General features: G+C 33.8%; 2 protein-coding genes and 1 pseudogene across 2 annotated transcripts; 1 reads left to right on the top strand and 2 right to left on the bottom strand.

Moving 5' to 3' along the window:
* Positions 1 to 1,665: 1,665 nt before the first annotated feature.
* Positions 1,666 to 9,082, bottom strand: LOC120125247. Its single transcript, XM_039143727.1, has 4 exons — positions 8,969 to 9,082; positions 2,785 to 3,551; positions 1,964 to 2,392; positions 1,666 to 1,884 (listed from the first exon to the last, which is right to left on the bottom strand). The coding sequence occupies exons 2-4, from the start codon at positions 3,545 to 3,547 to the stop codon at positions 1,694 to 1,696; spliced, it is 1,383 nt and encodes a 460-aa protein (XP_038999658.1). The 5' UTR covers positions 3,548 to 3,551; positions 8,969 to 9,082; the 3' UTR covers positions 1,666 to 1,693.
* A 3,758-nt stretch (positions 9,083 to 12,840) lies between these two features.
* On the top strand, positions 12,841 to 13,747 carry LOC120125197. The gene is made up of 2 exons (XM_039143679.1): positions 12,841 to 13,482; positions 13,570 to 13,747. The coding sequence occupies exons 1-2, from the start codon at positions 12,887 to 12,889 to the stop codon at positions 13,745 to 13,747; spliced, it is 774 nt and encodes a 257-aa protein (XP_038999610.1). The 5' UTR covers positions 12,841 to 12,886.
* Positions 13,748 to 14,311: 564 nt separating this feature from the next.
* On the bottom strand, positions 14,312 to 16,695 carry LOC120125196 (annotated as a pseudogene).
* Positions 16,696 to 24,133: the final 7,438 nt, after the last annotated feature.

The raw sequence follows: 24,133 nt of genomic DNA, 5'->3' as shown, positions 1-24,133 counted from the left end.
CTTACTTGTAAACTCATTAAGTTGCCCTAGTAGTAAAGAGAATGTTGCTCTTTCTAAAGCTGTGAGTTTGAGCAGTTGTATATAGAAGGTGTGTATTATCAATTGTTCAAGAAAATTCTGAAAAGATAATATCTTATAATCACCCTCCTTTCGAGAACAATTCAGTCCGACCCCCTGCTTTCAGGAAAAATGATGCATTCAAGAATCCTGGCCTGATCAGGCTGAGCAAAATCAGAAAAATATCGTATCCACCATGCAACTAGAATCTTGTATTTGGCCGGATGCCTAGCATCTTCAATGATAGATATAACGTTGTTTGTTTTATGGTCACGTTAACCAAGTCTTGACCACTTCCTTGAGAAAATTCCACTGCATAAACCACACCAGTAGGACCAACAATATCAGATACACGAGAAACAGTTGTGTCAGACGCAACTCCAAGGTGTAAAACCTTAGCACTAGGTTTAATCCATATATGTTGACGTATGAGCTAAGTGGGAGTTAGTTGAAGGAGTCTGTTAAGCGGTTAGGGTTGTTTGAGAATCTCTTAAGCAGTTTCAACGGTAGAGTGGTTGCATGGTGAGGAAGCTAGCTTGGCACGATAAATGCATGAGCTTGTTCATTAAGTGTGATTAAGATTGTAATACAGTTTTCGTTAAAGCACAAGGGAGTTGTTTTACTTCAAAGTCCATTCTGCGTATATCAAGAGACCCTAGTTCTTGTGCAAAGTTCAACATGGCATCGATCGCTTTTAATCCTGCATTCGGTAGAGGTCTGCTTGTTCTTGTGGTAATTTTTGCTTTGATCTAGTTTCCTACATCGTTGTGTTCGAGTTGACGATGCTCAGCGTAACTCTGCGTCTACTAGTGATGCTGCAGTTGATCAAGATTTGACGGGAAAAGCTCACAATATATTCAACAACAAAAGGATTACTGTGATTCTAGATGACTTTAATTTCTTGTTGTGGAACAGCAAGTGTTGCTGGCTGTGCGGAGTTATCGGCTGGAGAAGTTGCTCACAGGCGCGATCAGCCCACATTCAGAAACGGTTACTCTTGAGAATGGTGATGTTGTATAGAACGAGGAATTCAAAGTTTTTATTGTTGGGGCTGAGATTTCGACTGAGGTATGGAGCACGATAAAAAAAACACTTTCCAAACTGCGTGCAAGAGAGAACCTTCGCATATAAACACTTTTAACTTGCATATTCATTTATAAACACTTTTCAAACGGTGTACTCTTCCAATGTGACATGAAAGTGTTTTAAGATGCCACATTTTCCCCAACAATATTTTTATATAATTTACTTTGAGCATTAATTTCTCAATTATCACTAATCATTTTGAGCATATTATATATCATTTTAACGGTTTAATTTAGTAGAATATAAAATTATAATTTTATTATTCAAAGCTTTAAGACTTTATTTTTACCAATAAATAATGTCTTAAAGTTTCAAAATAATCATTATTTTTTAATAATATTGCTATATAATTATTACAGGGAAGAATGTAGGCATCTTATTCTCTGGCTACCATGACAGACCATGATTATGTTCCTCCTTTTTTTTTTTTCTTTCCTTGGTGGAAAGGAGGCTGTTATTTGGATTCGAACTTCAAAACTGCTTAATGTCACCTTTAACCGAGTGACTACACAAACCAGCACTTGGGTTCAGTTATCACAATAGATTTATCTCACTTAGTGGTTGCTGTATCATCATTATCAGAAGCACGAGGAATGCCAGCAGAAGATGTCGATAATCCTTTTTCTGTTGGGAGGTAAGACCATGCCAAGGTCACCGTGCCCAGGGTAATTGCAGTGGCTATGGAACCCCACACCCATCTCTGCCATCTTTTCTTCCTTTGTCTATCACGCCGTGCCATCTCTATAACAAAACAATGCTAAATTCCAAAAATCAGAAAACAAATCATGTAAACATATATATATATATAGAGAACTATCACCTATAACTTCTTGGTTCCTCCGACACATTTCCCGATTCACAGCCTCGTAATAATGTAGCCGGTCCAACAATCGCGCCATTTCGAAGTTCTTTGATTGAATTTGAGATTCCATCTCCATCCCCATCTCTGCACTCGCAATGCCTCTTCCCACGGATAAAGATACAAGTCGTGTAACACTCTCTTGCTGCCTCAGTTCTTCAACTGGTTTCAACAGCTCATCCTCTGTCACATCGAACAGATCCGCGGGCAGTGACAATCCCACAACAGCCAACTCTTGCCTCATTGTTTTCCACTTGCATTGTATATTGTTCAAAGCTTCTTCTGCCTGTTTCCTCTTCCCCATCTCCACAAGTAAACTTGATTTTATTTCATGCAGTTCAGCTTCGATGTCGCGAACTGCAGATTGCGGTGCGCTCGCTGAGGATAATTCAGGAGGAAACAAGAAATCAAGGTAAGCTAGCCAAAAAGACAACAAAATCATCATATTAGTTGTCTAATCCAATACCAAGCAAATGGCTATGGGAAAAAGGTTTTCATATTTCGCATTAGTTAAAAAACAGTGTCTCCTATTAAAAGACAAAACAGGACAGAAATGAAATATGCATACATGAACATGGGCAAATAAAAAATGGAAGGAATATGTTAAATCTTTCATTGTTATCCTGTAAAAAATACCATAGAGACAAAAGAAGAAAGCCAGCACAATTCATACTACCATGCTCCTAGTATACATATCAAGTTTTTAAAATTTTATCACCTATATTAATAGATATGCATCACACATGAACATTACATAGAGCTAAAAATAACACTCTACATACCGTCACATGCATCATAAAAATCTATCCCTGACTTAGCAGATTTTGCAGCAACTTCTGCCACAGTATGATCCCCCTCAGTAGTACTGGTGGCGCTTGCTGTTTCGTTAGGATCAAAGAAATCTTCATTATCACCCGATCTGACTGAGTTCACTGATCCGACCTTCGACAGAGCACCATCCACGGCCGAAGCATCACTCATTAGGCAGCTTCCAACTTCTCCATTACTGATCCCAAATTTACCATCATGAGCACCATCCATGTGTTCATCTTGAATGGAGCCACCATGTACATTTGCCTGCTCCACATTGACAGGGCCTTTATCGATATCATTTCGATGTTTCTCTTTATTAGGTTCATGAATGCTAAAAGTAACAGAACTATCCTTTGAAAAATCAACAGATTTAGGTTCTGCCAGCTTTGCTTTGGTAAACTCATCTTCTTCAAGGGTTCGTCTCCGAGATATTACGTCAGAAGAGGTCCTTGAAAGGGAAGGCCCATGGCGCTTATGATTTATGATGTAAGGAGGAGTGAAAAGGGATGGTGAATCAGGTAGTTGAGTTGTTTCAGGAGTAGCATACAGAACAGGTGAAATTTGGGGGCGGTTAACCTTCCATTCTGTTGCTGATGTACTACTGTTCCTCCTCCGAAGCTTTGAGTTAGGAGAGGGAGGTGGTTTTGAATAAAAGCCAGACCTATCAACAGATTTAGAATCTCTAGATTCTAACAACCTATCCAAAGCAGCTACAGTAGTAAATGTTGGCATGGCTCTGTCTGATCAAACAAACAAAAACACAAGTTACGAAGCCGTATGTATCATTTTCCTAGGAGAACCTAAAGGAAGGTGAAACACAAAAATCTCATTGTTGCTACATTTGGGAACATCATACTTTCCATGAACTCGGATACCCAGAAGTGGCACACTGGCCCACTAGAAAATCTGAATTTATACAGGTATATAACACCAATTTTTTATTGTAGCTTTTTCTCTTTTGACACCACTAAAATTAAATAAGAATTTAAAGAAGGGTCAAAATATGTAGTTTCAAAAGAAAATATGAAAATCTCTTTATTTTACTCCTGCCTGCTAAGGGATAACTTTACACTTCAAATTTCAATACCCATTCGCTCTATTTGGGTTACGGTATTAATTTTTCAACTCATTTTAGTATATACGAGTAAGTAATAAGTTAATTTCACTTGGTAATTATTAGCCACTCACATGACTTAGTTTGAACAAAGGGAAGGAAAATATTTTTGCTTATTTTGAAGAAGTCTTACTTTTTGCTAGAGTTTTTAATATCTTTCTAATTTCAAGTACAAATTTAAACTTGAAATTAGAAAAAAAAATATTTTTTTTAATTTTTTTCTAATTTCAAGTTTAAATTTGTACTAATTCTATGACAAATTACTTCAAGACTTATTAATTAATAAATTTTCCTTGTGTTAATGCATATCTAATCAAATGAGGCAGTGAACAATTTCCTCTTGCCTCTAATTGAGACTGTAAGCTAAATATCAACCATAAAATTCCTAAAGCCAAAAATCTTAATCCAATAATTCAGAAATTGTAACACCCTAATTTAGGGGCTAAAATTAAGAAATTATAAAGTGGTGGATTTAATTGGTATTTGGAAGAAATTTGGGGATTAAATTGTCAGATTTCAAAGATGGCAGACCGTTTTAAGAAATTCATGAAGTTCAGTGGCTAAAGTCATGATTTAACCAATTTTTATATATGTTGAATTATAAGTTCCCCGTGCGCAGGTTCAGCGGAAAATTTTCCAGTTTTCCTCTCCCGTTCTCCCTACTTCGAACTCTGATCTACTCGTCGTCCGACCTCCGATCGACGAGCCGAAACCACCATCGTGTTCGTTGTCAACCGAGGAACAAAACCCCTCAAACCTTTCGTCGTGAATCATCTCCGTTCGTCGTTAATTTCAGTCGGAAGTATCGTCGGTAATAACTCGGTTTTAGTTGGTTTTTCATCGATTCACAACGATCGGGTCATCCGTTTACGACACCTCCCGCACCATCGTGTTCCTTGTGCCGTTCCGAGTCCACCGGTGTCCTCCATTTTCTCCGACGGCGGAGGCGCGTGTGGAGGTGAAGCGGTTAAAGTTTCCAATTTGTTGAAATCGAGCTCTCCGCCGTTCAAAATTGTGAACCGAGCTTTGTAAGTATCTCGAAATCGCTCAAAATAATTTTTTAGAAATTTTTCCGGGATTTTATCACTGTTCACGCGCCGCCACTGCGCGTGGGGAAGGGAAAAGTGATCGGGTTTGACCGGTTTTGAAACTGTTTTGACCGGTTTGACCGGTCACAACCCGACCCGACCCGTTGACCCGACCCGACCCGTTTACCCGACCCGTTTACCCGACCCGACCCGTTGACCCGTTGACCGTTGACCGAAGTTGACCACTGTTGACCAAAACTTTGACCGGCTTTGATCGGGCATTAAACGACCTTTGACTTCGACCGAGTATACCTATCCTGACATTTTTCGACGTTCCAAATCCGATTCCGCTGTCCGTTTTTCGAAATTCGAACCCGAAGGTCTCGAAATTGCCGGTCAAACCCGTTGACTTTGATTTTGACCGAAAATTCCAAATTTTTGAAAAGTCATATTTTATGCTTTCGACGTCCTGAATCCGAATCCGAAGTCCGTTTCGCCAAATTCGATCCCGGTAAGCCGTCTTTCACTGATTTATCACCCGATTCGATCCGTTTATCGTAATTAAGCTCCGTTTCTGATATAATTTATGTTGATATGTATCTGAGGAATTATTGGAAGTTGAATTGAAGATCAAAGGCATTCGAATGGAATTTTTATGGTCGATCGATATTGCACGGAAATCGAGGTAATACTTTACTACCTCTTTATGCTTTATAGAACATGTTGGTATTGGTAAATGCATGAATGGAAATGTTTGGTCTCATATGTGTAATTAATGAAGTTCTACACTCGATCTGAATACGGTAAAAAGGTTCAGTAATTGATTATGGTTCAGATGACTTTTATAAGAAATTAAGGGATTGCTAGAATTAAATTACAAGTTATGTGCTTAGTGGTAAAGAAATCAACCTGGATCTGTAACTTATAATTTATTTCATCAAAGGTTAAATGTTAAAGGCATTTGGATGTGAATTTATGAAAATACTCCGGTAGGGTAAAATTACGAAAATACCCTTGTGTTATAAAAAGACAAGATTGGAATATGGAAGTTAGATAAGAGGATTTTACAGACATATTGATCTGATAAAAATATTGATGTGCATAAAAATGATAGTTATACGTAGACATTATGGATAACCGGTTTTTAACCCCAGAGGGTTTATGCAAGATACTAGAAGTGTTAAGGGAATTATTTCAAGATCAGAGATTGTTCAAGAAAGCAATTATCATAGGATCTCTAAATTATATTATTTTCGTTAAGAGCTAATATCGAACTTATCTGGTTAAGAAATTACGGAAATGCCCTTAAGAGGTAGAATAGTCTGAGATGACTCTGAATGAGAAAATACTTAGAGGATTCGTACTTAACTCGATTAAGTACGGATTTAATTGTTAAGATCCCGACTTAGTGCAGGAAAATTTATGATATTCCGTTTGTAAAGTCTGAGAAGACACTTGACCTGAAAATATTCGAATAATGAGTAAATACTGGAAGAGTAATTTATCGGGGTATTCTGCTGTCAGAATTGTTCGAAATGACTGAAGTAAATGATAAGATTGAATTAAATAATAAGATCGGATGGAAGGAAAAGATTGAAATACCGTGAATCTATAAAATGACCAAATACCCCTGTAATAGAAATGACCCAAGAATATCACCAAGCTCAGGAATGATTGAATATCCTCGAGCTCTGAAATGAATGGAATAAAACTGAACATCAAAATTACCAAATACCCTTATGGCCTAAATTAAGTAAATGTCTTGGATTAATTAAGGAATCCAAGTAAGATAAGTATTGGACTACCTTTAAAGGTAATGGAAAACAATTCAAGTGAATAGATCAACCCTAAAGCTATGTCAATACCTGAATGACATAGATATTACTGGAACATGTGTTCATCTTCTCAAGTTTGGCTCGATGATAAATTTTGGAAGTATTCAACTCGGCTTTAGATTGTATTCAGTACTAAGAATTGGACGTTTGTTCGACAATCAACCATGAAGACCAAATTGAATGGAATGGAAGTACAACATGTATCTGAAATTCAGGAACGTTTGAATTACTCTGGAAAATCCTGAAGTAACTGGAATAGAGATGACTGCTAATGAAATAGGTAACTTCAATGACTGAGGATTTAGTAAGTGACTTGGATAAGTCTGGAAACTCTGATGAGTTTACGTAGTGTACAATTACAATGAGTTTGAACAAATTAATCAAGTACGTCAGCATTTCATGATATTGTAGAAGTGTGGAAATGAAATAAAGACATTGGAAGATCTATTCAACAATGATTCCGAAAATGGTCTATGGACAAGAATTGTGGTATTAAAGAGTAAATACCCTGGAAGAACAATGAATTGACCAATCGACAGTCATTAGTTCTGGAAACTATTCATCTAAGAGTTGTCCGATAATTCGATCAATCGATAGATAATATAAATGTCCTGAACCTTCATTTCTTCCTTATCAGCTCAAGTCACTTTCTGAATAACTGATGATTCTGTCAGTTATTGAACTCTTCCAATAGTGATTCATAATTCCGATATTCTATCGGTATACTAAAGATCCGTGTTCCCCTACTTGTTAAGATTATCCAATATCTTTGAATACTATCTGTAAATTCTGGTGTGTTCCCTACTCACATGAATATTTTACCTGATTTTCGATTTGATTTCTGATTTGATACTTGACATGGATTCTGATATGATATCTGACTTGGATTCTGATCTGTTACTTGACCTGATTTCTGATATGATACTTGACCTGATTTATGTTTTGATTTTTGATATATCTTTTTACGGACGGACATATCTTACTTGGGGGGTAATGTTGGAGGAAGTATTCCTGGAGGCTCCTCGGCTGTGTGCTCAGGGCCTTATTTACCGGTTCCTCGGCTGTGTGCTCAGGGCCAACTGGACTTGATGGTGGGTGTATGGTTCTGGGGAACCTACACAACTTGGACTTGTTGGATGGGGGTATATATATATATATGTTTTTAAAAAAAGATCTGAAAAGTTACATGATTTTTGGGAACACACTAGAAAACCTGTTCTGATCTCCTGAACCTAGACATCCGAAATATTTCCATCTGAAATGAATACTATTTGTTACTACATGCGATATCAATGAACCTCAGCTCAACATAAAGATCTGTAAATATCTGAACCAATAAGGAAAATATGTTTATCTGTATCTGCACGTTTTTCAGCATCATCTGGTAGTTCTGTATTACTGAGCTTTTTGAAGCTCACTCTATTACTCACCTTTTCAGGTTAAAAGAATTGTACCAGTGCATCTATCGACTTCAGTAAGGGAGTTTTTCCGGCGTTGTAGTAGAGTATGGTACATGTGAATAGGGGGCATGTAATTGTATTTTGATTTATATACGAGTCTGGGAAATATGTTTTATTTTTAAATAGTGACAAATGATTTTATAAGTTTACATGTTCGGATAAAAAGATTTAAATTTTCCGCTATTCTTACAGTGGGTCGCTCCGGTGGCCCTAATGTGACTTCCTGGATCGGATCGGGCTACCTGCATCGGTCTGGGGGTTACAGCAATATTGTTACAATAGTTTTCTCAGAAAAAAAAACTAAAGGCTGGTTTTGAAAATCATATAGCTAAATTAAATGTTGCATTGCATTAAATATATAAAATCTCTATATAAGCACGAGTAAATGAAAAAGTGAATCGAAAACCTGTGCTATTAGAAACAGCTAAAGTGAAAAGCATGAGCATTCCTCTTGATTTTAACAGCAACCAAACAGAATAGAAAAATAAAGAAAATTCACGTTCACTATTTGATGAATCCAAAAAATGAAAAAATAAATTGTAAAGCACAGACGTTTTAAGGAATGGAAGAAGGAAAACACAATGCCTCCGTAATATAACAAAGCTATTAAGAGTAGCTAATTCCAGAAACGGAGGGAAAAGGAGGGAAAAAACCCGACAAACCTAAAACCAAACAAAAAGAATTCCATATCTATAAAAAGGAAGGAGATTCATAACCTTATATGTACTTATAGAAGAAACAGCCGGGATCTGAGCGGCGGAGATAGTGATGGAGCGGTGGCGCGTCGAGAGAGAACCGGATCAGATTAGAGCGCGCGAAGTAAAGAGATGTCCCCGCAACTGATTCGAACGAAGGAATTTGCTTTTGGCTATTCCTAGATGCCACGCTGGCAATGAAATGTCGGACTTAACCTTTATTATAAGGGACAATTTCGGGTTTTCGAGTTCTATATATATATGTGAGATGTCTCCAAAGTGTTGGAAGATGGCTGTCAAAATCCGTATATATTATAACGATCATTTTTGTTAGTGTTATTTTTAGGTAATAGTGGTTAAAGTAGCGGCAATAAAGAATTATTGGGAATAGAAATTGTAGACAATAAATATAAGATTTGTTTATAAGATGTATTATATCTAAGTAATATATTGATAAATTATTCATATGAATACTAAAATATTTAATCAATTGCTGAAAATGTCCAGTTATTACTTTAAATTAACAGAGATGTTATCATAAATTACTATTAAAAGTAATTTCTATAATCAATTTGTCGAGATATTTTTTAATTATATGATCAGTTAAAATTTTCAACAAATCGAAATATATTATACTTTCTAAAATTATCATGATTCATGCTCTCTAATCGTCCTAAATCAATGCAAAATTAGAAAATATTATATTGTGTAACTGAATCTTATAATATATTACATAATATCAATTAAATCTATAATATTCTAACAAGTATTTAAAAAAAATACCTTGATCCATCGCAATAAAATCTATTTGAGCCCTCTTCAACATCTTGTTAGTTTTATTTCCTAGCCAACCCAATTGTCTATTATAATAGTTTCAGTCAAGTTACTACACTATTTGAACAATCATATTTATCTATTTTCGTTCTTAACCCACTTCATCTGCTAATATAACAATGTTGATGGTATCAGAAAATCCTTACGAATGGAATTTAATAATTACGTTGCTTTTTAATTTTCTGTGATTTTTCCTTAATTTCATAGCATGTCTAATTAATTATGGTGATTTGCTTTAACTCTCATATTTCGGTAATTGATTTGGTAATTTTTTAGCTTTATATATTTTTTCTTATACACATATATGTATATATTCTTTTGAAAATTATTGGTATTTTGAATCTCAATTTTTCTATAGATTTTGAAATACAAATCTTTAGGTATTTTTATTATTTTTCTAATCGATTAGAACTGTGATAACAGACGATGGAATTGACTGCAAAAAGAGGTTATCAAAGGTTGAAGATGTATAAAATTGTGTTTTTTGTGATGAGTATTTATTTGGTCAAAGACCGTGTCATTATCCGCGAAGTGATTTAACAACGAGTGATTAAAATTAAAAAAATAGTGACCAAAATGAATTTTTTACAGGGATAATTAAATTGAAATATTTTTCCTTAAGTGACCAAAATCAAAGTAACTTAGAATTTAAGTAACCAAATGAATACTTTGATCTAAAATTTTTACAACAAGAACAATATCAATTGAATTACTATTCAATCTCTATATATATTATTTTTCGATGGTGAATCAGATAAGGATCGGCATCCTTAACTTCAACCTTTTTTTCAGTTAGGCAAAACTGGATTTGACAATGCGATAAAGTAATATTGTCAGGGAAACTTATGGTAAAAGGTTCGTTTATCATTAATGGCAAATCTGTTTGGAGTATGACTTTTCTTTTTATAATTAGTTATATTTTATTTCTCTATCGATTAATTTGAATTAGATATTATAAAGACGAAAATCATTTCAACTTAATTTGTTTTATTTACAAACTTTAATATTTAGACCTCTAACTTTTTTTTATGGATTTTAGTATCTCGTCCCATCCACTAGACCTATTAATTATTGGTTCTTCATTAACCTTTCAAATTCGACCCAAAATAAACATTGAAAAATGAAAACTTTATTATTTTTGATTTTTTTATTACATAAAATTACACTTTTCATTACTCAATTTTGATTGTATTATTGTTTTTATAACCTAATTTAATTTCTTTTAACCTGATCACTCAAATTTTAAATTGTTCGTACTTTGATCACTTTATCATTAATAATTTAAACCCATTGTGATAGGGCATCTATTTTATTAAGCTATGAAAAAGTATCAAAAGTTCGTTTAAATTTATGAAAATACCTTTGTAATATTCCTTCTCAAAATTTTAATATAATTTTTGGGATTCTCTTTAATTTTGTGGTGTTAAAACGTCTTTTTCTAAATCCTAATGTTGAAAAGGATAATGAAGGGATGAACAATATATTGTAATTCCATGTTGATTAGACAGTGGAGATTATAGATTAAAGTCATTTCCCTTTAAAGTTTGGATTGAAGTTTACGAGTTTTTAAGAGAGATTCATCTAATAGAATAGTAGGAGACGTTGAAACAATTTCGTCGGTATGTAGAATGATCAGAGAAGATGTTGAAGTATGATGGTTTCAACAATAATGTGACATGAGGAAAAAAACTAAAACAAAAGATTATGAAATGAAAAAAATGGATGATAGGTGTTTTTTGTATCAACAAAAACAATCCACGTCACCCTACTATTTATTATTTAAGGTCTAAATGACTAAAACATGAACAATTCAAAAGTAGAGTGATTAAATTAAACAATATTAAAACTAAGTGACTAAAACAAGAACAAGGTCAAAGTTTAACCTTTTATTTTTAAGGGTAAACAACATTAGTAGTCATTAAAATTTTAAGATATTTTTATTTTGGTCATCAAACTTTTAAAAATTATATTATAGTCACTGAACTTTTAATTTATTTTCATTTTAGTCATTATCATTATCTACCATTAAGAAATGCTAATACGACACGTTAAAATCTTCTTGTAAGAAAACCCTAAGGTTCTAAATTTATAGCTGCCGTCAAGATTAAATTTTCAATGAATGGAGTGATAATCAATCAATCTCATTGGCGGGAAGAATTTGTTTGGCTATGAGATTAGCATAGTTTGGTTTCAAGTTGATCCGACGATTAATAATGATGGTTAAAAAAGTTTTGACTTGTAGTTTTGATTAGACTTACTTAGGATGTGAGGAGATTAAAAGATTTTTCCGGCGAATTTGAACCAAAAGAAAAAAAAATAGAAGAGAAAAAGAAGTTATTTGATGATCTCTTCAATCGAAGAAATTACCGCACGACGATAGAAACGACGACCAAAGGAGGATGCGATCCAATAAAAACTGAAAACTAAAACTTTTTTATCCATCATTGTTAACAATCAGATCAACTCAAAAATGAACTATGTTAATCTTTTGACCAAATAAAACATTATTACAATTAAATTGATCGACAATCTTATAGTTTAATGAAAATTGAACTTTTACAAGGGATGTCGATTTAGAAAATTAAGATTTTAGAGAAGAAGATTTATGTCAACATTTTCTAATAGTAGCTGACAACAATGACCGTGACGAAAGCGAATTAAATGTTTAATAACTTTAATCAAAGATTAAACCCCTTGATGAATTAGAATTCTTATGGTCAAATGTTGTTAGCTTTTGTAAAAAAAAAAATTAATAATATGGAGTCAACTGAATATTAACTTTTTAAAAAATATTTTATAGAATTTATTATAAAAAAAATAAAATAAAATTGAAACTCATTAAAAATAATATTAATACCACTCTAAAAATAAATCACACAATAATATTTTTTTTGACTTTGCACATAGTTATAATATAAGTTTCAACACGTTTCTGACTAAAATAAATATATTCTAAAAGTTCAGTGACTAACATTATAGTTTTACCCCGTTTTTAATCTTAGTAAAATCAGCGAACCAATATATTTTCGATCGAGTAGATACTTCTCTAATCCCCTCGGCACACACTACTCAGTGTCTTTGAGTTTCCTTTTGTAGATACTTTCAATGCGGAAACAGCCGATATATAAATCTTTCCCTTTTATAAATCCTCGGCTCAAAATTTCCACCATGGGAGCTGCTTCCTCTAACGCTCTCTGTTCTTCTTCAATCATCACCAAATCGCCTCCAACATCACCGTTTCTCACTAAAGTTGCAATAACCCATTTTCGCAAACTCCCTCGAAGGCTAAAAAGCGACGCCTATTTCAGAGTTTCTGCAAAACCCATTCATTCTTTTTCTTTCAACGCAAACGACAAGGTCGTGGCTTGGAACAAAGCGCCAGATGTTGTTATCAGTGGCGATGGAAAAGCTGAAACCTTTGGGTGCAAAGATAAGGTCGTAACAGTGGTTGTTTTGGGATGGCTAGGGGCTAAAACCAAGCATTTAAAGAGGTACGTTGAATGGCACAATTTAAGAGGAATCCATGCGGTTACTTTTGTAGTAGATGTTAAGGAATTGCTATGGTTTGATCTCGGTGTAAGGCTCGAGCAGCGTATATCTGAATTGAGAAATGAGTTGGCCAAGTGGGTTTTGGAGAAAGAGGAATATGGTCGTGAAAGGTGCTTCATTTTCCATGCTTTTAGCAACACTGGCTGGTTGATGTAAGTTTAATGAATTAAGGGGTTTTTTTTCATTTTTTAAATTTTGATTGTTGAAAGTAAATTTGGGTATTTTTTGTTTTTGGGCAGATATGGTTCACTTCTTGATAGCTTTCAGAGAAGAGATGGATTGAGAGAGAAGATAAAAGGAGTGATTATTGATTCAGGAGCAGCTGACCCTTTTAATCCTAAGGTTTTTTTTTTGTATGTTGATTCTTTGAGTTCTAATTTTGATGCTTTGGTGTTAAGTATAGTTTTTGACTTATGAATTTCAGTTTTGATCTTTATCTAAAATTATGAATTTCAGTTAAGTAGCATGCAATGGAATTAATAAGATCCAAGCTTTGGGTTTTTGTTTTTATGAACTTGAGTTCTTTAGCTGATGTTACTAAAGATTTGATCCCTCATTATGCAGAAGGTTAAGAAAAGTTGTCAATGCAGTCATGGAGCAGCCTCCTCCCTGTCCTCAGCTGTATCTTTATAGCACAGCTGATAAGATCGTCAACTATAAATCAATCGAGTTGAGTATCGAAAAGCTGAGAAAGAAGGGAGTAAAAGTATTTTCCTTCAACTTTGGCACATCTCCTCACGTCAACCATTATCGGACTTTTCCCAACATATATTCATCTCAGCTTCATAATTTTTTGAAAGAATGTTTCGCTGCTAAACAAAGATGAACCCTACGAGTACTTCATTTGTTTCTCTTGTATTCTGATATTTCTTCCAAAATGGCCCCGAAGGAAACCATGGCACCAGCGCCTATTATACCGGTGCATTCTTTCAATACACGAAATCTTCGATGAGGTAGATTGTTTGACAAGAAATCTACAATAAATAATATTTTTCTTTTCCAATAATTGATTGCAACTCAAGCTACATAACTAAAACATTGAACCTTTCTTGGAGCTCATATTACAATTGTGAGTATAAAACAAGTAGAAATTTACTATCTTTTCCCTTAAATTTTGTTACTCAAGGTATGTACTGCAACTTTTGCAGAAGACGCATACTTTATACACACATGCATATAAGCAGAAGATACATTTTATACACAAACTTGGTCTTTGTCGAACTTTGAGAAACTTTTTCAACAGTTTAACATGGTGGCAAATCCTTGGGTGGAGGCAGAATTAATTTATCAGCTCCCTTTCCATCTTCAACCACAAATGCCATTTTCAATCCCCATCCTGTATGGAGCTCCAAATGACAATGCATAAACCAAACACCTAAACCAGAAAAATCCAAAGAAATTAAAGTTTATGTAACACGATTCCATGTTTTCTATATCAGACATGAATATTTTAAAGAAAACAGATTGAGTTTATTACCTGGATTGTCTGCTCTAAAATGAATAGCGGTCCAACCCCCGGTCGGAACACCGACGGTGTTCCTTTCAACAGGATCAACCAAGTTGTACTTAGCCGGATCTTTGACAGGATCAAAGTTTCCGATACCGGTTCCAACTACAAAGAAGTTGTAGCCATGAAGATGGAATGGATGTGACTCAACTGTAAGGAGATTAGTGTCTTGCAGCACTAGCTCAACTGTAGAATTGAAGGTAATCTTGCTAAGCCTTGTCCCATGTGCAGTGCCAAGATTAGCTGTCAAAGGTGCACCAGTGTAGTTAAATGGCTTAAGAGGTTTATCAGGGAAATCGATTCTAAAAACTCCACTACTGTTGAAGTAATGAGCTTGGAGAAGTCCGATTTTAGGCATCACGAAGGAAATATTGTTCAATGAGGCTAAGATTCTCGTTCCGTTAACGCATGTCGGGCAAGGATCTTTGCCCAAACCGACCGTGTAGAATAGTTTTCGGTCAACTTTAATGGGCACATTTGCGGGAAAATTTGCAGAGTTCAAGCTCTTCAGGTTTTTGTTGTAACTCAAAACGAAATCTGTGTCGTTGGGAGCTGGTCATTGGGGAAGAGTAGGAAGAACAGTGTTGGGGATTCCTTTGTATTGGAATATCCCTGTAGCTGTTTTGTTGTCTACAGGAAGTGGAGCATCCATGAAAGGCCTAGCAGCCATGAAATATCTGCCAGGGGATTGGTCGGCTCGAACGAGAACGTTCGTAGTTTGCCCCGGTGCAATTAGTATTACTTGAGTGACAAACGGCTTTGTATAAACCGCATCGACCTCAACTACTGTCATGTTGTGACCTGCTATCGCAAAGAAAAGCTCATCGTTGAGGGCAGCGTTAACAATTCTTAGCAGGTACATTTTCCCGGATTCGACTTCCATCGCAAATGTATCTGAAAAACATAAACATTCAGGATTGAACACTGAGCATTGCATGTAAAAACATGTTTTTCGACAAAAGTTTCTTTGAATTTCGGCTTACGTTTCTCGGAACATGGAAAAAGCGGTCCGGGTTTCCCATTGATAGTGTGTGCATCCGACATGTTTGGTGGCAATCCCATATTACTTCCTTGCTTGACAATCTCTTCAACATCTTTGTGCCACCATTCCCCTGCACCACGAACACAGTTTTCACCATCATATCATCTTCACAACAAGGAACTTATAAAAACAATTGGAAAAGATAGACTTTAGAACAGACCTAATACAACAATCTGTTCCATATTCGGCTTCGGGAACGGAAACAGCGTTCCTGGTTTCGGCATGATGACAATGGCTCCATACACTGTAGCCCTTAGCCAAAGAATGTGTGCATGCCACCATAAAGTTCCTCTTTGTCCTGTTACATTGAAGTCATAAGCGTAGCTATTCCCAGTCTGAATCGGACACTGCGTTATGTAAGCCGGTCCATCCGCCCAACCGTTTCGATATTGCTTCAATCCATGCCTAAACAGATCATCAAACAACGTTATAAGAAATCTTTGTTTCAATTTGTTTTCTGCATATAATTTATTAAAATCCTACCAGTGAATCGACTGTTATATTTTGCATAGTTCGTAACATTGACAATAACTCTATCTCCCTCAGTAGCATATATTGTAGGCCCTGGAAACCTTCCGTTAACCGTCACAATCGGCTTTGCATGGCACAGTCTGCTAACATTCTTCACTCGAATCTGTTCAAAAACACATCATTTCCAAGTCGAAATCACAATTTAAACAAATGAAACGTCCATTTTTTAGTTGACTCACATCAAACTGGTACTTCCTCACAGCAGCTTCTGCCGGAAAAGTAATGAACGCAATGAAACCAACGAAAAAGGGTCGTTTTTGAAAAGGAATCGCCACCGATTTCCATTCGAGCCAAGCTAAAACTTTGAAAATGTCAATGCTTGTATGGATGTGAGACATGAAGGTGAAGCATATTAGTTATTTATATAAGCTTTAAAAAAGAGGTGAATTATGGCAATTTGTTAAGAACAAGAGAATGAAGCTGATTAGGAAAAAGAATTGCAAAGGAGTCTTTGATATGTCAAAGCTTGTAAGCAAAATACTGAAAGAGACTTTGAGTTGCCATTGACAGTCGTTGAGGTTGAGATTGTTATACTAATAAGCAAAATATTGAAAGAAACTTCCCATATCCGATTTGATCTTAAAATAATTCAAAGCTTGGGGATTGAAAGGTATGTACCAACCTAATCCTACATACAATACCAAGCTTTACCGTTAAGGAAAGGAAAAGACACTTTTTTAACCTCATATTGCATGGTTATTTTTAATTTATAAAATACGGGTTTAAAGACGAGTGACAAATATGAATATATATGAGTATAATTATGTATTATTATTTGAATATATATCAAAAGCATGTAAAAAATGAAAAATCTGAATAATATAGGTAGCATGTAACAATATCATAATAGGCTTTTAAACAATTTAAGGTTTTTTCCTTATTATAAGTGGTATTGAAACTTGAAGTACCTAAGTGAAAATCGGGTATAATTAAGGGGCTAATTAGGGAATTAATCCATTAGAAAATGGCTTTAAAAAACTAATTTCAGAAAGGCTTACTTCAAAGCATTTTGTAGCAATGCTTTGTAAGGCTCAGTTTGCTTATTTAAGGGCACATATGCTTTGCAGGGAAACTTTGCATTGCTTGTTACCGAACCATTTTCAAAATAGAAAAGAATATGTAAATGGAGGAATATCAACCTTCAAGTAAAGAAAGCAAAGGATACAATAGCACTGCATAATTTCCTTACTCCAGAAGTTGAACCTCTGTTTCTGAATTATTTTGTAATCAGTTGTTTCTAATTACCAATTTCTTCATTTCAGCATTGAAGTTCACGCTCACCTGAATTGGGTTGCACTAGTATAATCACAAGAGTTAATTGCATCATATGTCCTCAAACCAATTATTCTCATTTTAAATTGATCTTTAAAATTTTAGATGTTTTAATTTCATCCTCAAACTATGACTCTCATCATAAATTGGCCCCTGAACTTTTGAATATTCCAATTTCATTCCAAACTATTACCCTCATTCTAAACTGGTCTCTAAACTTTTGAATGTTCTAATTTCCTCATGAACTACAGTTACATACTAATCATGGCTCATGTTAATAAAATCTTTTAAAAAAATTATTAGATGTCATGTAAACTATGATGTGTGTTACGTAATAATACGATGTGGCATAAACAAAGATTAATGTTGTACCACGTCCTCGAATCTTTATTTAGAATGAAGTCGAAAGGTTTTTTTATTTTTATTTTTGTTCTCTCGATTTGATTATAATTATTCCTACTTCTCAAAGGTAAATTATTATTTTATTTAAACCTAACATTAGTTATCATTTTTGAAACACCATATTATTACATAATACACATAAGTGTTTACATAAAAGTTAACAATTTTGTAATGATTTTATTAACAGATGAAATATTTAGCATATATCGGATAATTGATGATGAAATCAGAATGTTCAAAAGTTTAAGGATTACTTTAGAATGAAGGTTATAGTTTAGAGATAAATTTAAAATTTCTAAAAGTTTGAATATCAATTCATAGCAAGTCATAGTTTAATATAAAATTAAAATATTTAAAAATTTAAAGAGTAATTTAACATGAGTTGCAAATCATAATTTTAACTGGCCATCTGAAAATGGCTATTTGCCCACAAAGGAACATCAAACTACTTTTGTAGGTGAGCTCATATTCCAGCCCAATTAGCCAAATAGGCCCGAAAGGCCATCTCACCTAAAGGAATTCCATTATCCCATTAAAGAGTTCGTTTATTTTCCTTAAAAATAGATTTTGAAGTGTGAATTCTGAAAAAAATTATTATAAATTTTAAAAATAGTTTTATATAATTATATATTTTTGTTTAAATGATATTTTATAAAAATTACGATTTTTAGACTATTTATTATAAATATCAAAGACATTAATAATATTATTCATTATAAAACAAATTAATAGTATTATTTTAAAATATTAAATTAATTTAAATAATATTATTCTGATAAAAATTACTATTAAATTATTCATACCGGTATAAATTAGTTCTTTTTTCTTAATTTTTAACTGAACTTAGAATGAAAATTCTCTCAATAGTCGATTAAAAGAAAAAAAAATACTTATTTATACTTTTATAAGCTAGAAAAAATCTAAAGAAAAAAAAATAAATATTTCTTGTGTTATCATCGTAAAGGGAGAGTGTTGGTGTTAAAATATTCGATTAAAAAATTATTTACACTGATTTAAGGTAGAAAAAATCAATGATTTCTAATGTCATTGCCAACGTCGTCAAAGGAGAGTTGTCGATACCAGTGCCACTAGGGAGAGATGTTTGTGCCGACGAGGGAGATGTACCAAACATTAAATAGAAAACAGAAGCATATCGCGGGATAAGTCAGTAGATGAGGAGTAAGGAGAAAGGCGTCAAAGAAAAAGGATCCATTCAGTAAAATTTGTACAAGTTGTCTCCTCCCGTCTTCATATCATCTAATGACCCTCTAAGGGAACAGTTGCCATCCGTAGGAACAGCGTACAAAGGACTAACATCTAAAGGCCTTAATAGGTTCTCAGTTTCCTCTTCCTTCGATGATAACACATCAATATAAGAATAAATATTAAAATTGGTAATGATCTTATCATAAATTTGTGTTGAGCGAATGGAAAATTATCCTAACACATCTTGCAAAAGCATTCTATCCACCTCTCTACCTTCCCCTATGATGATCCCATAGTACTTTCATCTCTGCTAAAAGCATTAACAACATACCTAGCAACGTCACTCATCATTGAGCGAGTCTTTTGACTTCAACCCTTTCTCTTCCCCAGGAGTCACCTTATGATATAGCAATTGTAACAACCTCATATTGATATGGGTGACCCAATCGATACAAGATGTCACATTAGAATCACTAGAGCGATTCACATTAAAAATTTGGAGAAATTTATATTTATATTTTTTTGTTAATCCATTTAAAATTGTACACAATTTATGAATAAAAATACAAACTCAGAAAAAAGCATTCTTATATTAAAAATAGAATTAAATAATATTCAATATTAAAATAAATTTCATACTCGAATATAAAGACAAATGTGACATACATGCCCTTAATTACACATACACCGTACTCTATAAGCAACGCCGAAAGAACTCCCAGGGCTGATGTCGAAAGCAACACAATATCATTTCTTTTAACTTTAAATGGTAAGTGATAGAGTGAACATTAGAAAGCTCAATAATACAATACTACCAAATGATACTAAAGCTCAAACAAGCATATGGTAAAACATGATTTTTTTTCTTAGTACTTTAGGTGTATATCGGTTCTAGTGGTGAGTTCAAATTCCATTAATTAATATTTCAAGTAAGAGTCATGAAATTTCAGTCTAAAGGAATATTGAGAGATAAATTTAAGGTTGAGTTAGGGAGTCTAGTGTGCTCCAACAAAACCATAGAAAAATGCATTCATCATTTAAAAAAATATTAGTAGTTTAAAACAGATTTTAAACTCACAGTAACACCCTCCAATTGAACACCGATATGCAGTTCCTCATAACTGCATCTATAACGACTTACTCTAGGCCCATTGGGCGTAGGAGCCAACCTGAAGGAGCTCCTTGGGTCTAGATAGATTTCCCTTATGCACAAAGCACATGAGCATATGATAAAGTTTTACCCCATGCACAAAGCAATGAAACCTACAATAAGGACTCACCCTAGCCTAAGCGTATGAGCCTACCCAAGGGTCACCTTAGGTCCATAAGGATTTACCAGCTTGAACAAAGCTGAACCTCCATACTCTAGAATCCTACCATACAGTATCCCAAAATAACGGTTCATATAGTAAACAGTGAATTTCATGATTCATAAATCAAACGATTTTATTTTCCAATGAAAACAGGTAAACATAGAGCATATATCCAGCAGACATAGTTCATAAATGATAAATCAATAAATAAATAAATCAAAATATCGAACGGTTAAAATATTGGTAAACCAACCATATAACAAATTATATTTCAAATAGATAAAACAATTATATAACACAAGAGGAACACGCTAGATGATCTAGTTATTTTCAGAGGTACTTGGTAGCTATCAGGTAAGGAAAACACAAATTCTGCAAATTGATATAATTACATAATTGGGATCCCTATTAAAAAGAGTTCGATAACTAAAGGATTAATCAATCATTTAGAAAGTGATATATCATGATCATATATTATTCGAATATATCGAAGGGAATTTAGGAACTATTGCATCAAAATTATTTATGATTCATATATTTTAGGGGTGATTCCGTCAATCAAACTTACAAGGGCATTTTAGTCATTTGGTTCTTGAGAAATTTGGTAATTCCATTTAATAAAGGTAAGCAGTGATTTGCAATACTTCAGATTTCGAGCATCTTATCAAGCTTCCAAGTCCAATCAAACTGTACAATTCCCAGTACATGCGATAATTACCAAGTATGCAAGTAGAGAAACTACAATAATATTCATTTCTTAATTGTAACTGCACTATAGAGTTGAACTGGTCACCTTCAGAACCCTCATTGGACGGATCTTTGAGGAGATGAACTGGTATTTAGGCAATATTTATTTTATTCTCTAGTTGAAATAGTAACATGAATGGTCAACCTACTTAGGTCGTACCCTATAAACCTAAAGGGCGTTACAATATTGAAAGTTTCACCAAAATTTTCAGAACTTATCCAAGGACATTTGCTTAATCCATGTCATAAGGGTATTTAGGTTATTTTCGGTACTTGAGGTTAATTTAGTTACTTTGGATTTCAAAGGTATTTCAGTCACTCTAGAGCTTGGAGTATTTTGGTCATTTTGGAGTTTAGAGGTATTTCAATCATTTTATTCAGTCCAGTATTTTCATTTAAGTCAGTTTTTCTGAACAATTCCGACATCAAAAGTACTTCTGGTAACTTAATCTTTAGGTGTTTGCTCATAAATCAAAATTCTTAGGTCTGGTGCATTCAAAGAGGTTAACGATCAGTTATTAGGATTTTTCTAAGCAAAACAAACATTTAATAGGTGAATCAGTAATTTAATCTGATCAAGAATGGTTTTTTAGGGTTATTTTCACTTTCACGGTCATCCTTGGTCCCTTTTACCCATTAAGGGTATTTTCGTCAATTTATAATTTAATTATATTCGATATGTAAATCTTTTTAGGAATAATCAGAGTTAAAGATTTTTAGGCCAACCACTTATAAATTAATCACTAAGCTTAGAATCCCTATATCAGTCATCAAGTTCTATTATACGAGTCTTTCGAGTCTTAATCGATATATTATCACTTTACCGTAATCAAAGTTGATTTAAGAATAATCAATCGAAATTGTTATCCAAATCATAACTAATCATATATTGACCAACTACCAACATGTACCGCAAAGCATGTATAGGGTAGTAAAGTATTGTTACCTCGATTTCTGAGCTATTTCGATTGATCACTTAAACTCCATTTGATCAATCTCGATCTTGAATCCAATGCAAAAAATATCTCAGATATAAACAAAATGAATTGCATCAGAAACAAAACTTAATTACGAAAAACGAATCAAAATGAAAGGTGAAATGTTGAAAAAAAACTTATTGGGTTTGAATTTGGCAAAACCGACTTAAAAAACGAACTCAGAACGTCGAAAAACATCAGTATATGTGTTTTGAAAAAAAATCAACGGCCGATCAACAGTGGTCAACGGTTTAAGCGACTCAGCTCGGCTTAGGTGCTCGGCTCGGCTCGGTCCAAACGACTCAACTCAGTTCGGTTTAGACTAGTTCAACCGGTCAGCATATTCCAAGGCTGACAGACGATGCCCACGCGTAGGAGACAACGCATGCGGTGGCTCAAGTCATCGGTTCAGCGTCAAAATTTTCGGATCGATAGATCATTGGCTTAGGAGTTTCGTGCAGGCGTTGGTTCACGACAAAGAGTTGCAGAAGAGGTCGAAAAAATCCTTCTTGAACGACCGAACTCCTCTCTCTTCGATCTCTTCCACCGTTGCAGCGACGACGACGACACTGGAACCCGAAGAAACAAAACAATGAGATGGTTCACTTATGCTGGAACACTTTATTTTATGGCGTATGAGTTTTGGTCGTTGGTCAACGAAGAGTGTACTGGTGGTGGCGATGCGCGCCACGACTGACTAGACCCGGGGGGTTCAATGGAGGTTCACGGTGGACAATGGGCACTTTTACCTACAAGTCACGGGTTCAAACCACTTCAGTCACATATTTTCATTTTTTTAATTTTTCTCTACTGACAAAAAATGGAAAAAGTCAAGGCTGAATCCCTGAACTCCTTAAATACTCGAAATTGACCTAGTAATTTTCAAACTTACCATTTTGATCCCTTAATTAAATTAAATATATTTTAAATTAAAATTTGAGATGTGACAGCAACCCTTCAATAACACCATCATCATTTTGGGTTTTGACAATGTCAATGTCAGCTTGGTTGTATACCATTCAAAACTTAGGAAAGACGGGCTTTTTTAATTGTATTTTTTTTTTTCATTTTTCAATCAATCTATGTCATTATGACAAATAACTAGAGATAGATGTTATTTTGTTACTTTTAACATTTTAATGTTCTTTTTCTAAAAATTTTGACATTCCAGTATTAATTAAAGAATAATTTAAATACTTAGATAAAAAATTAAATACTTTATATATCTATTTTTATCGAAAAGATAAATTTAGCCGCTTACTTTAATAAAAAAATACTTTAAATATTTAAATAAAAATAATAATATACTTTAATTACTTACTAAGTATATGCGCTTATAATAATATGTCTTATTTTTAGTCTCGATAAACTCGCATATATTTTATGGATAGTACTATTTTGAACGTTGTTTTATTTATTTTTCATTAGATTCAATATCATTTTAACATTTAATTTAAAATTGGATAAAGTGAACAAATGATCAATTAATTATAGGGTGTTGTTATTTTATTAAGTTCTCCGACTATTAAAAGTTATAAAATATTATTAATTATTCATATGCTTCAAATTTTTTTTTTTGTTAAAAAATGACGATTATTTATGCTACACGTTAACATGCGGACTAAATATGATAAAATTTGATACTAAAATCGTTTGAGATGTATAGTCATTTGAGATTTTACGATCATATATTATCATATCACAATTAATAGCTTAACGTCCAATTTAAATGATTGTCATTTTTAATAAAAATGATAAATTTAAAATATATAAATAATCGTATAATTATTTTATAATTTTTAATAA

Source organism: Hibiscus syriacus, unplaced genomic scaffold (assembly GCF_006381635.1).
Source record: "Hibiscus syriacus cultivar Baekdansim isolate YM2019G1 unplaced genomic scaffold, ASM638163v2 tig00110430_pilon, whole genome shotgun sequence".
NCBI classification, from domain to species: domain Eukaryota; kingdom Viridiplantae; phylum Streptophyta; class Magnoliopsida; order Malvales; family Malvaceae; genus Hibiscus; species Hibiscus syriacus.
Note: the sequence above shows the minus strand (reverse complement) of the source record. Positions and strands in the feature narration are given on the sequence as shown.

Bases quoted from the DNA above. Each gene is read 5' to 3' on its own strand.
- LOC120125197 (XM_039143679.1), top strand. From the start codon at position 12,887: ATGCGGAAACAGCCGATATATAAATCTTTCCCTTTTATAAATCCTCGG. The intron at 13,483-13,569 runs GTAAGTTTAATG...GTTTTTGGGCAG, and splicing joins AGCAACACTGGCTGGTTGAT to ATATGGTTCACTTCTTGATA.
- LOC120125247 (XM_039143727.1), bottom strand. From the start codon at position 3,547: ATGCCAACATTTACTACTGTAGCTGCTTTGGATAGGTTGTTAGAATCT. The intron at 2,393-2,784 runs GTATGTAGAGTG...TGTTTCCTCCTG, and splicing joins TTTTTATGATGCATGTGACG to AATTATCCTCAGCGAGCGCA. The intron at 1,885-1,963 runs GTGATAGTTCTC...GTTTTGTTATAG, and splicing joins GAGGAACCAAGAAGTTATAG to AGATGGCACGGCGTGATAGA.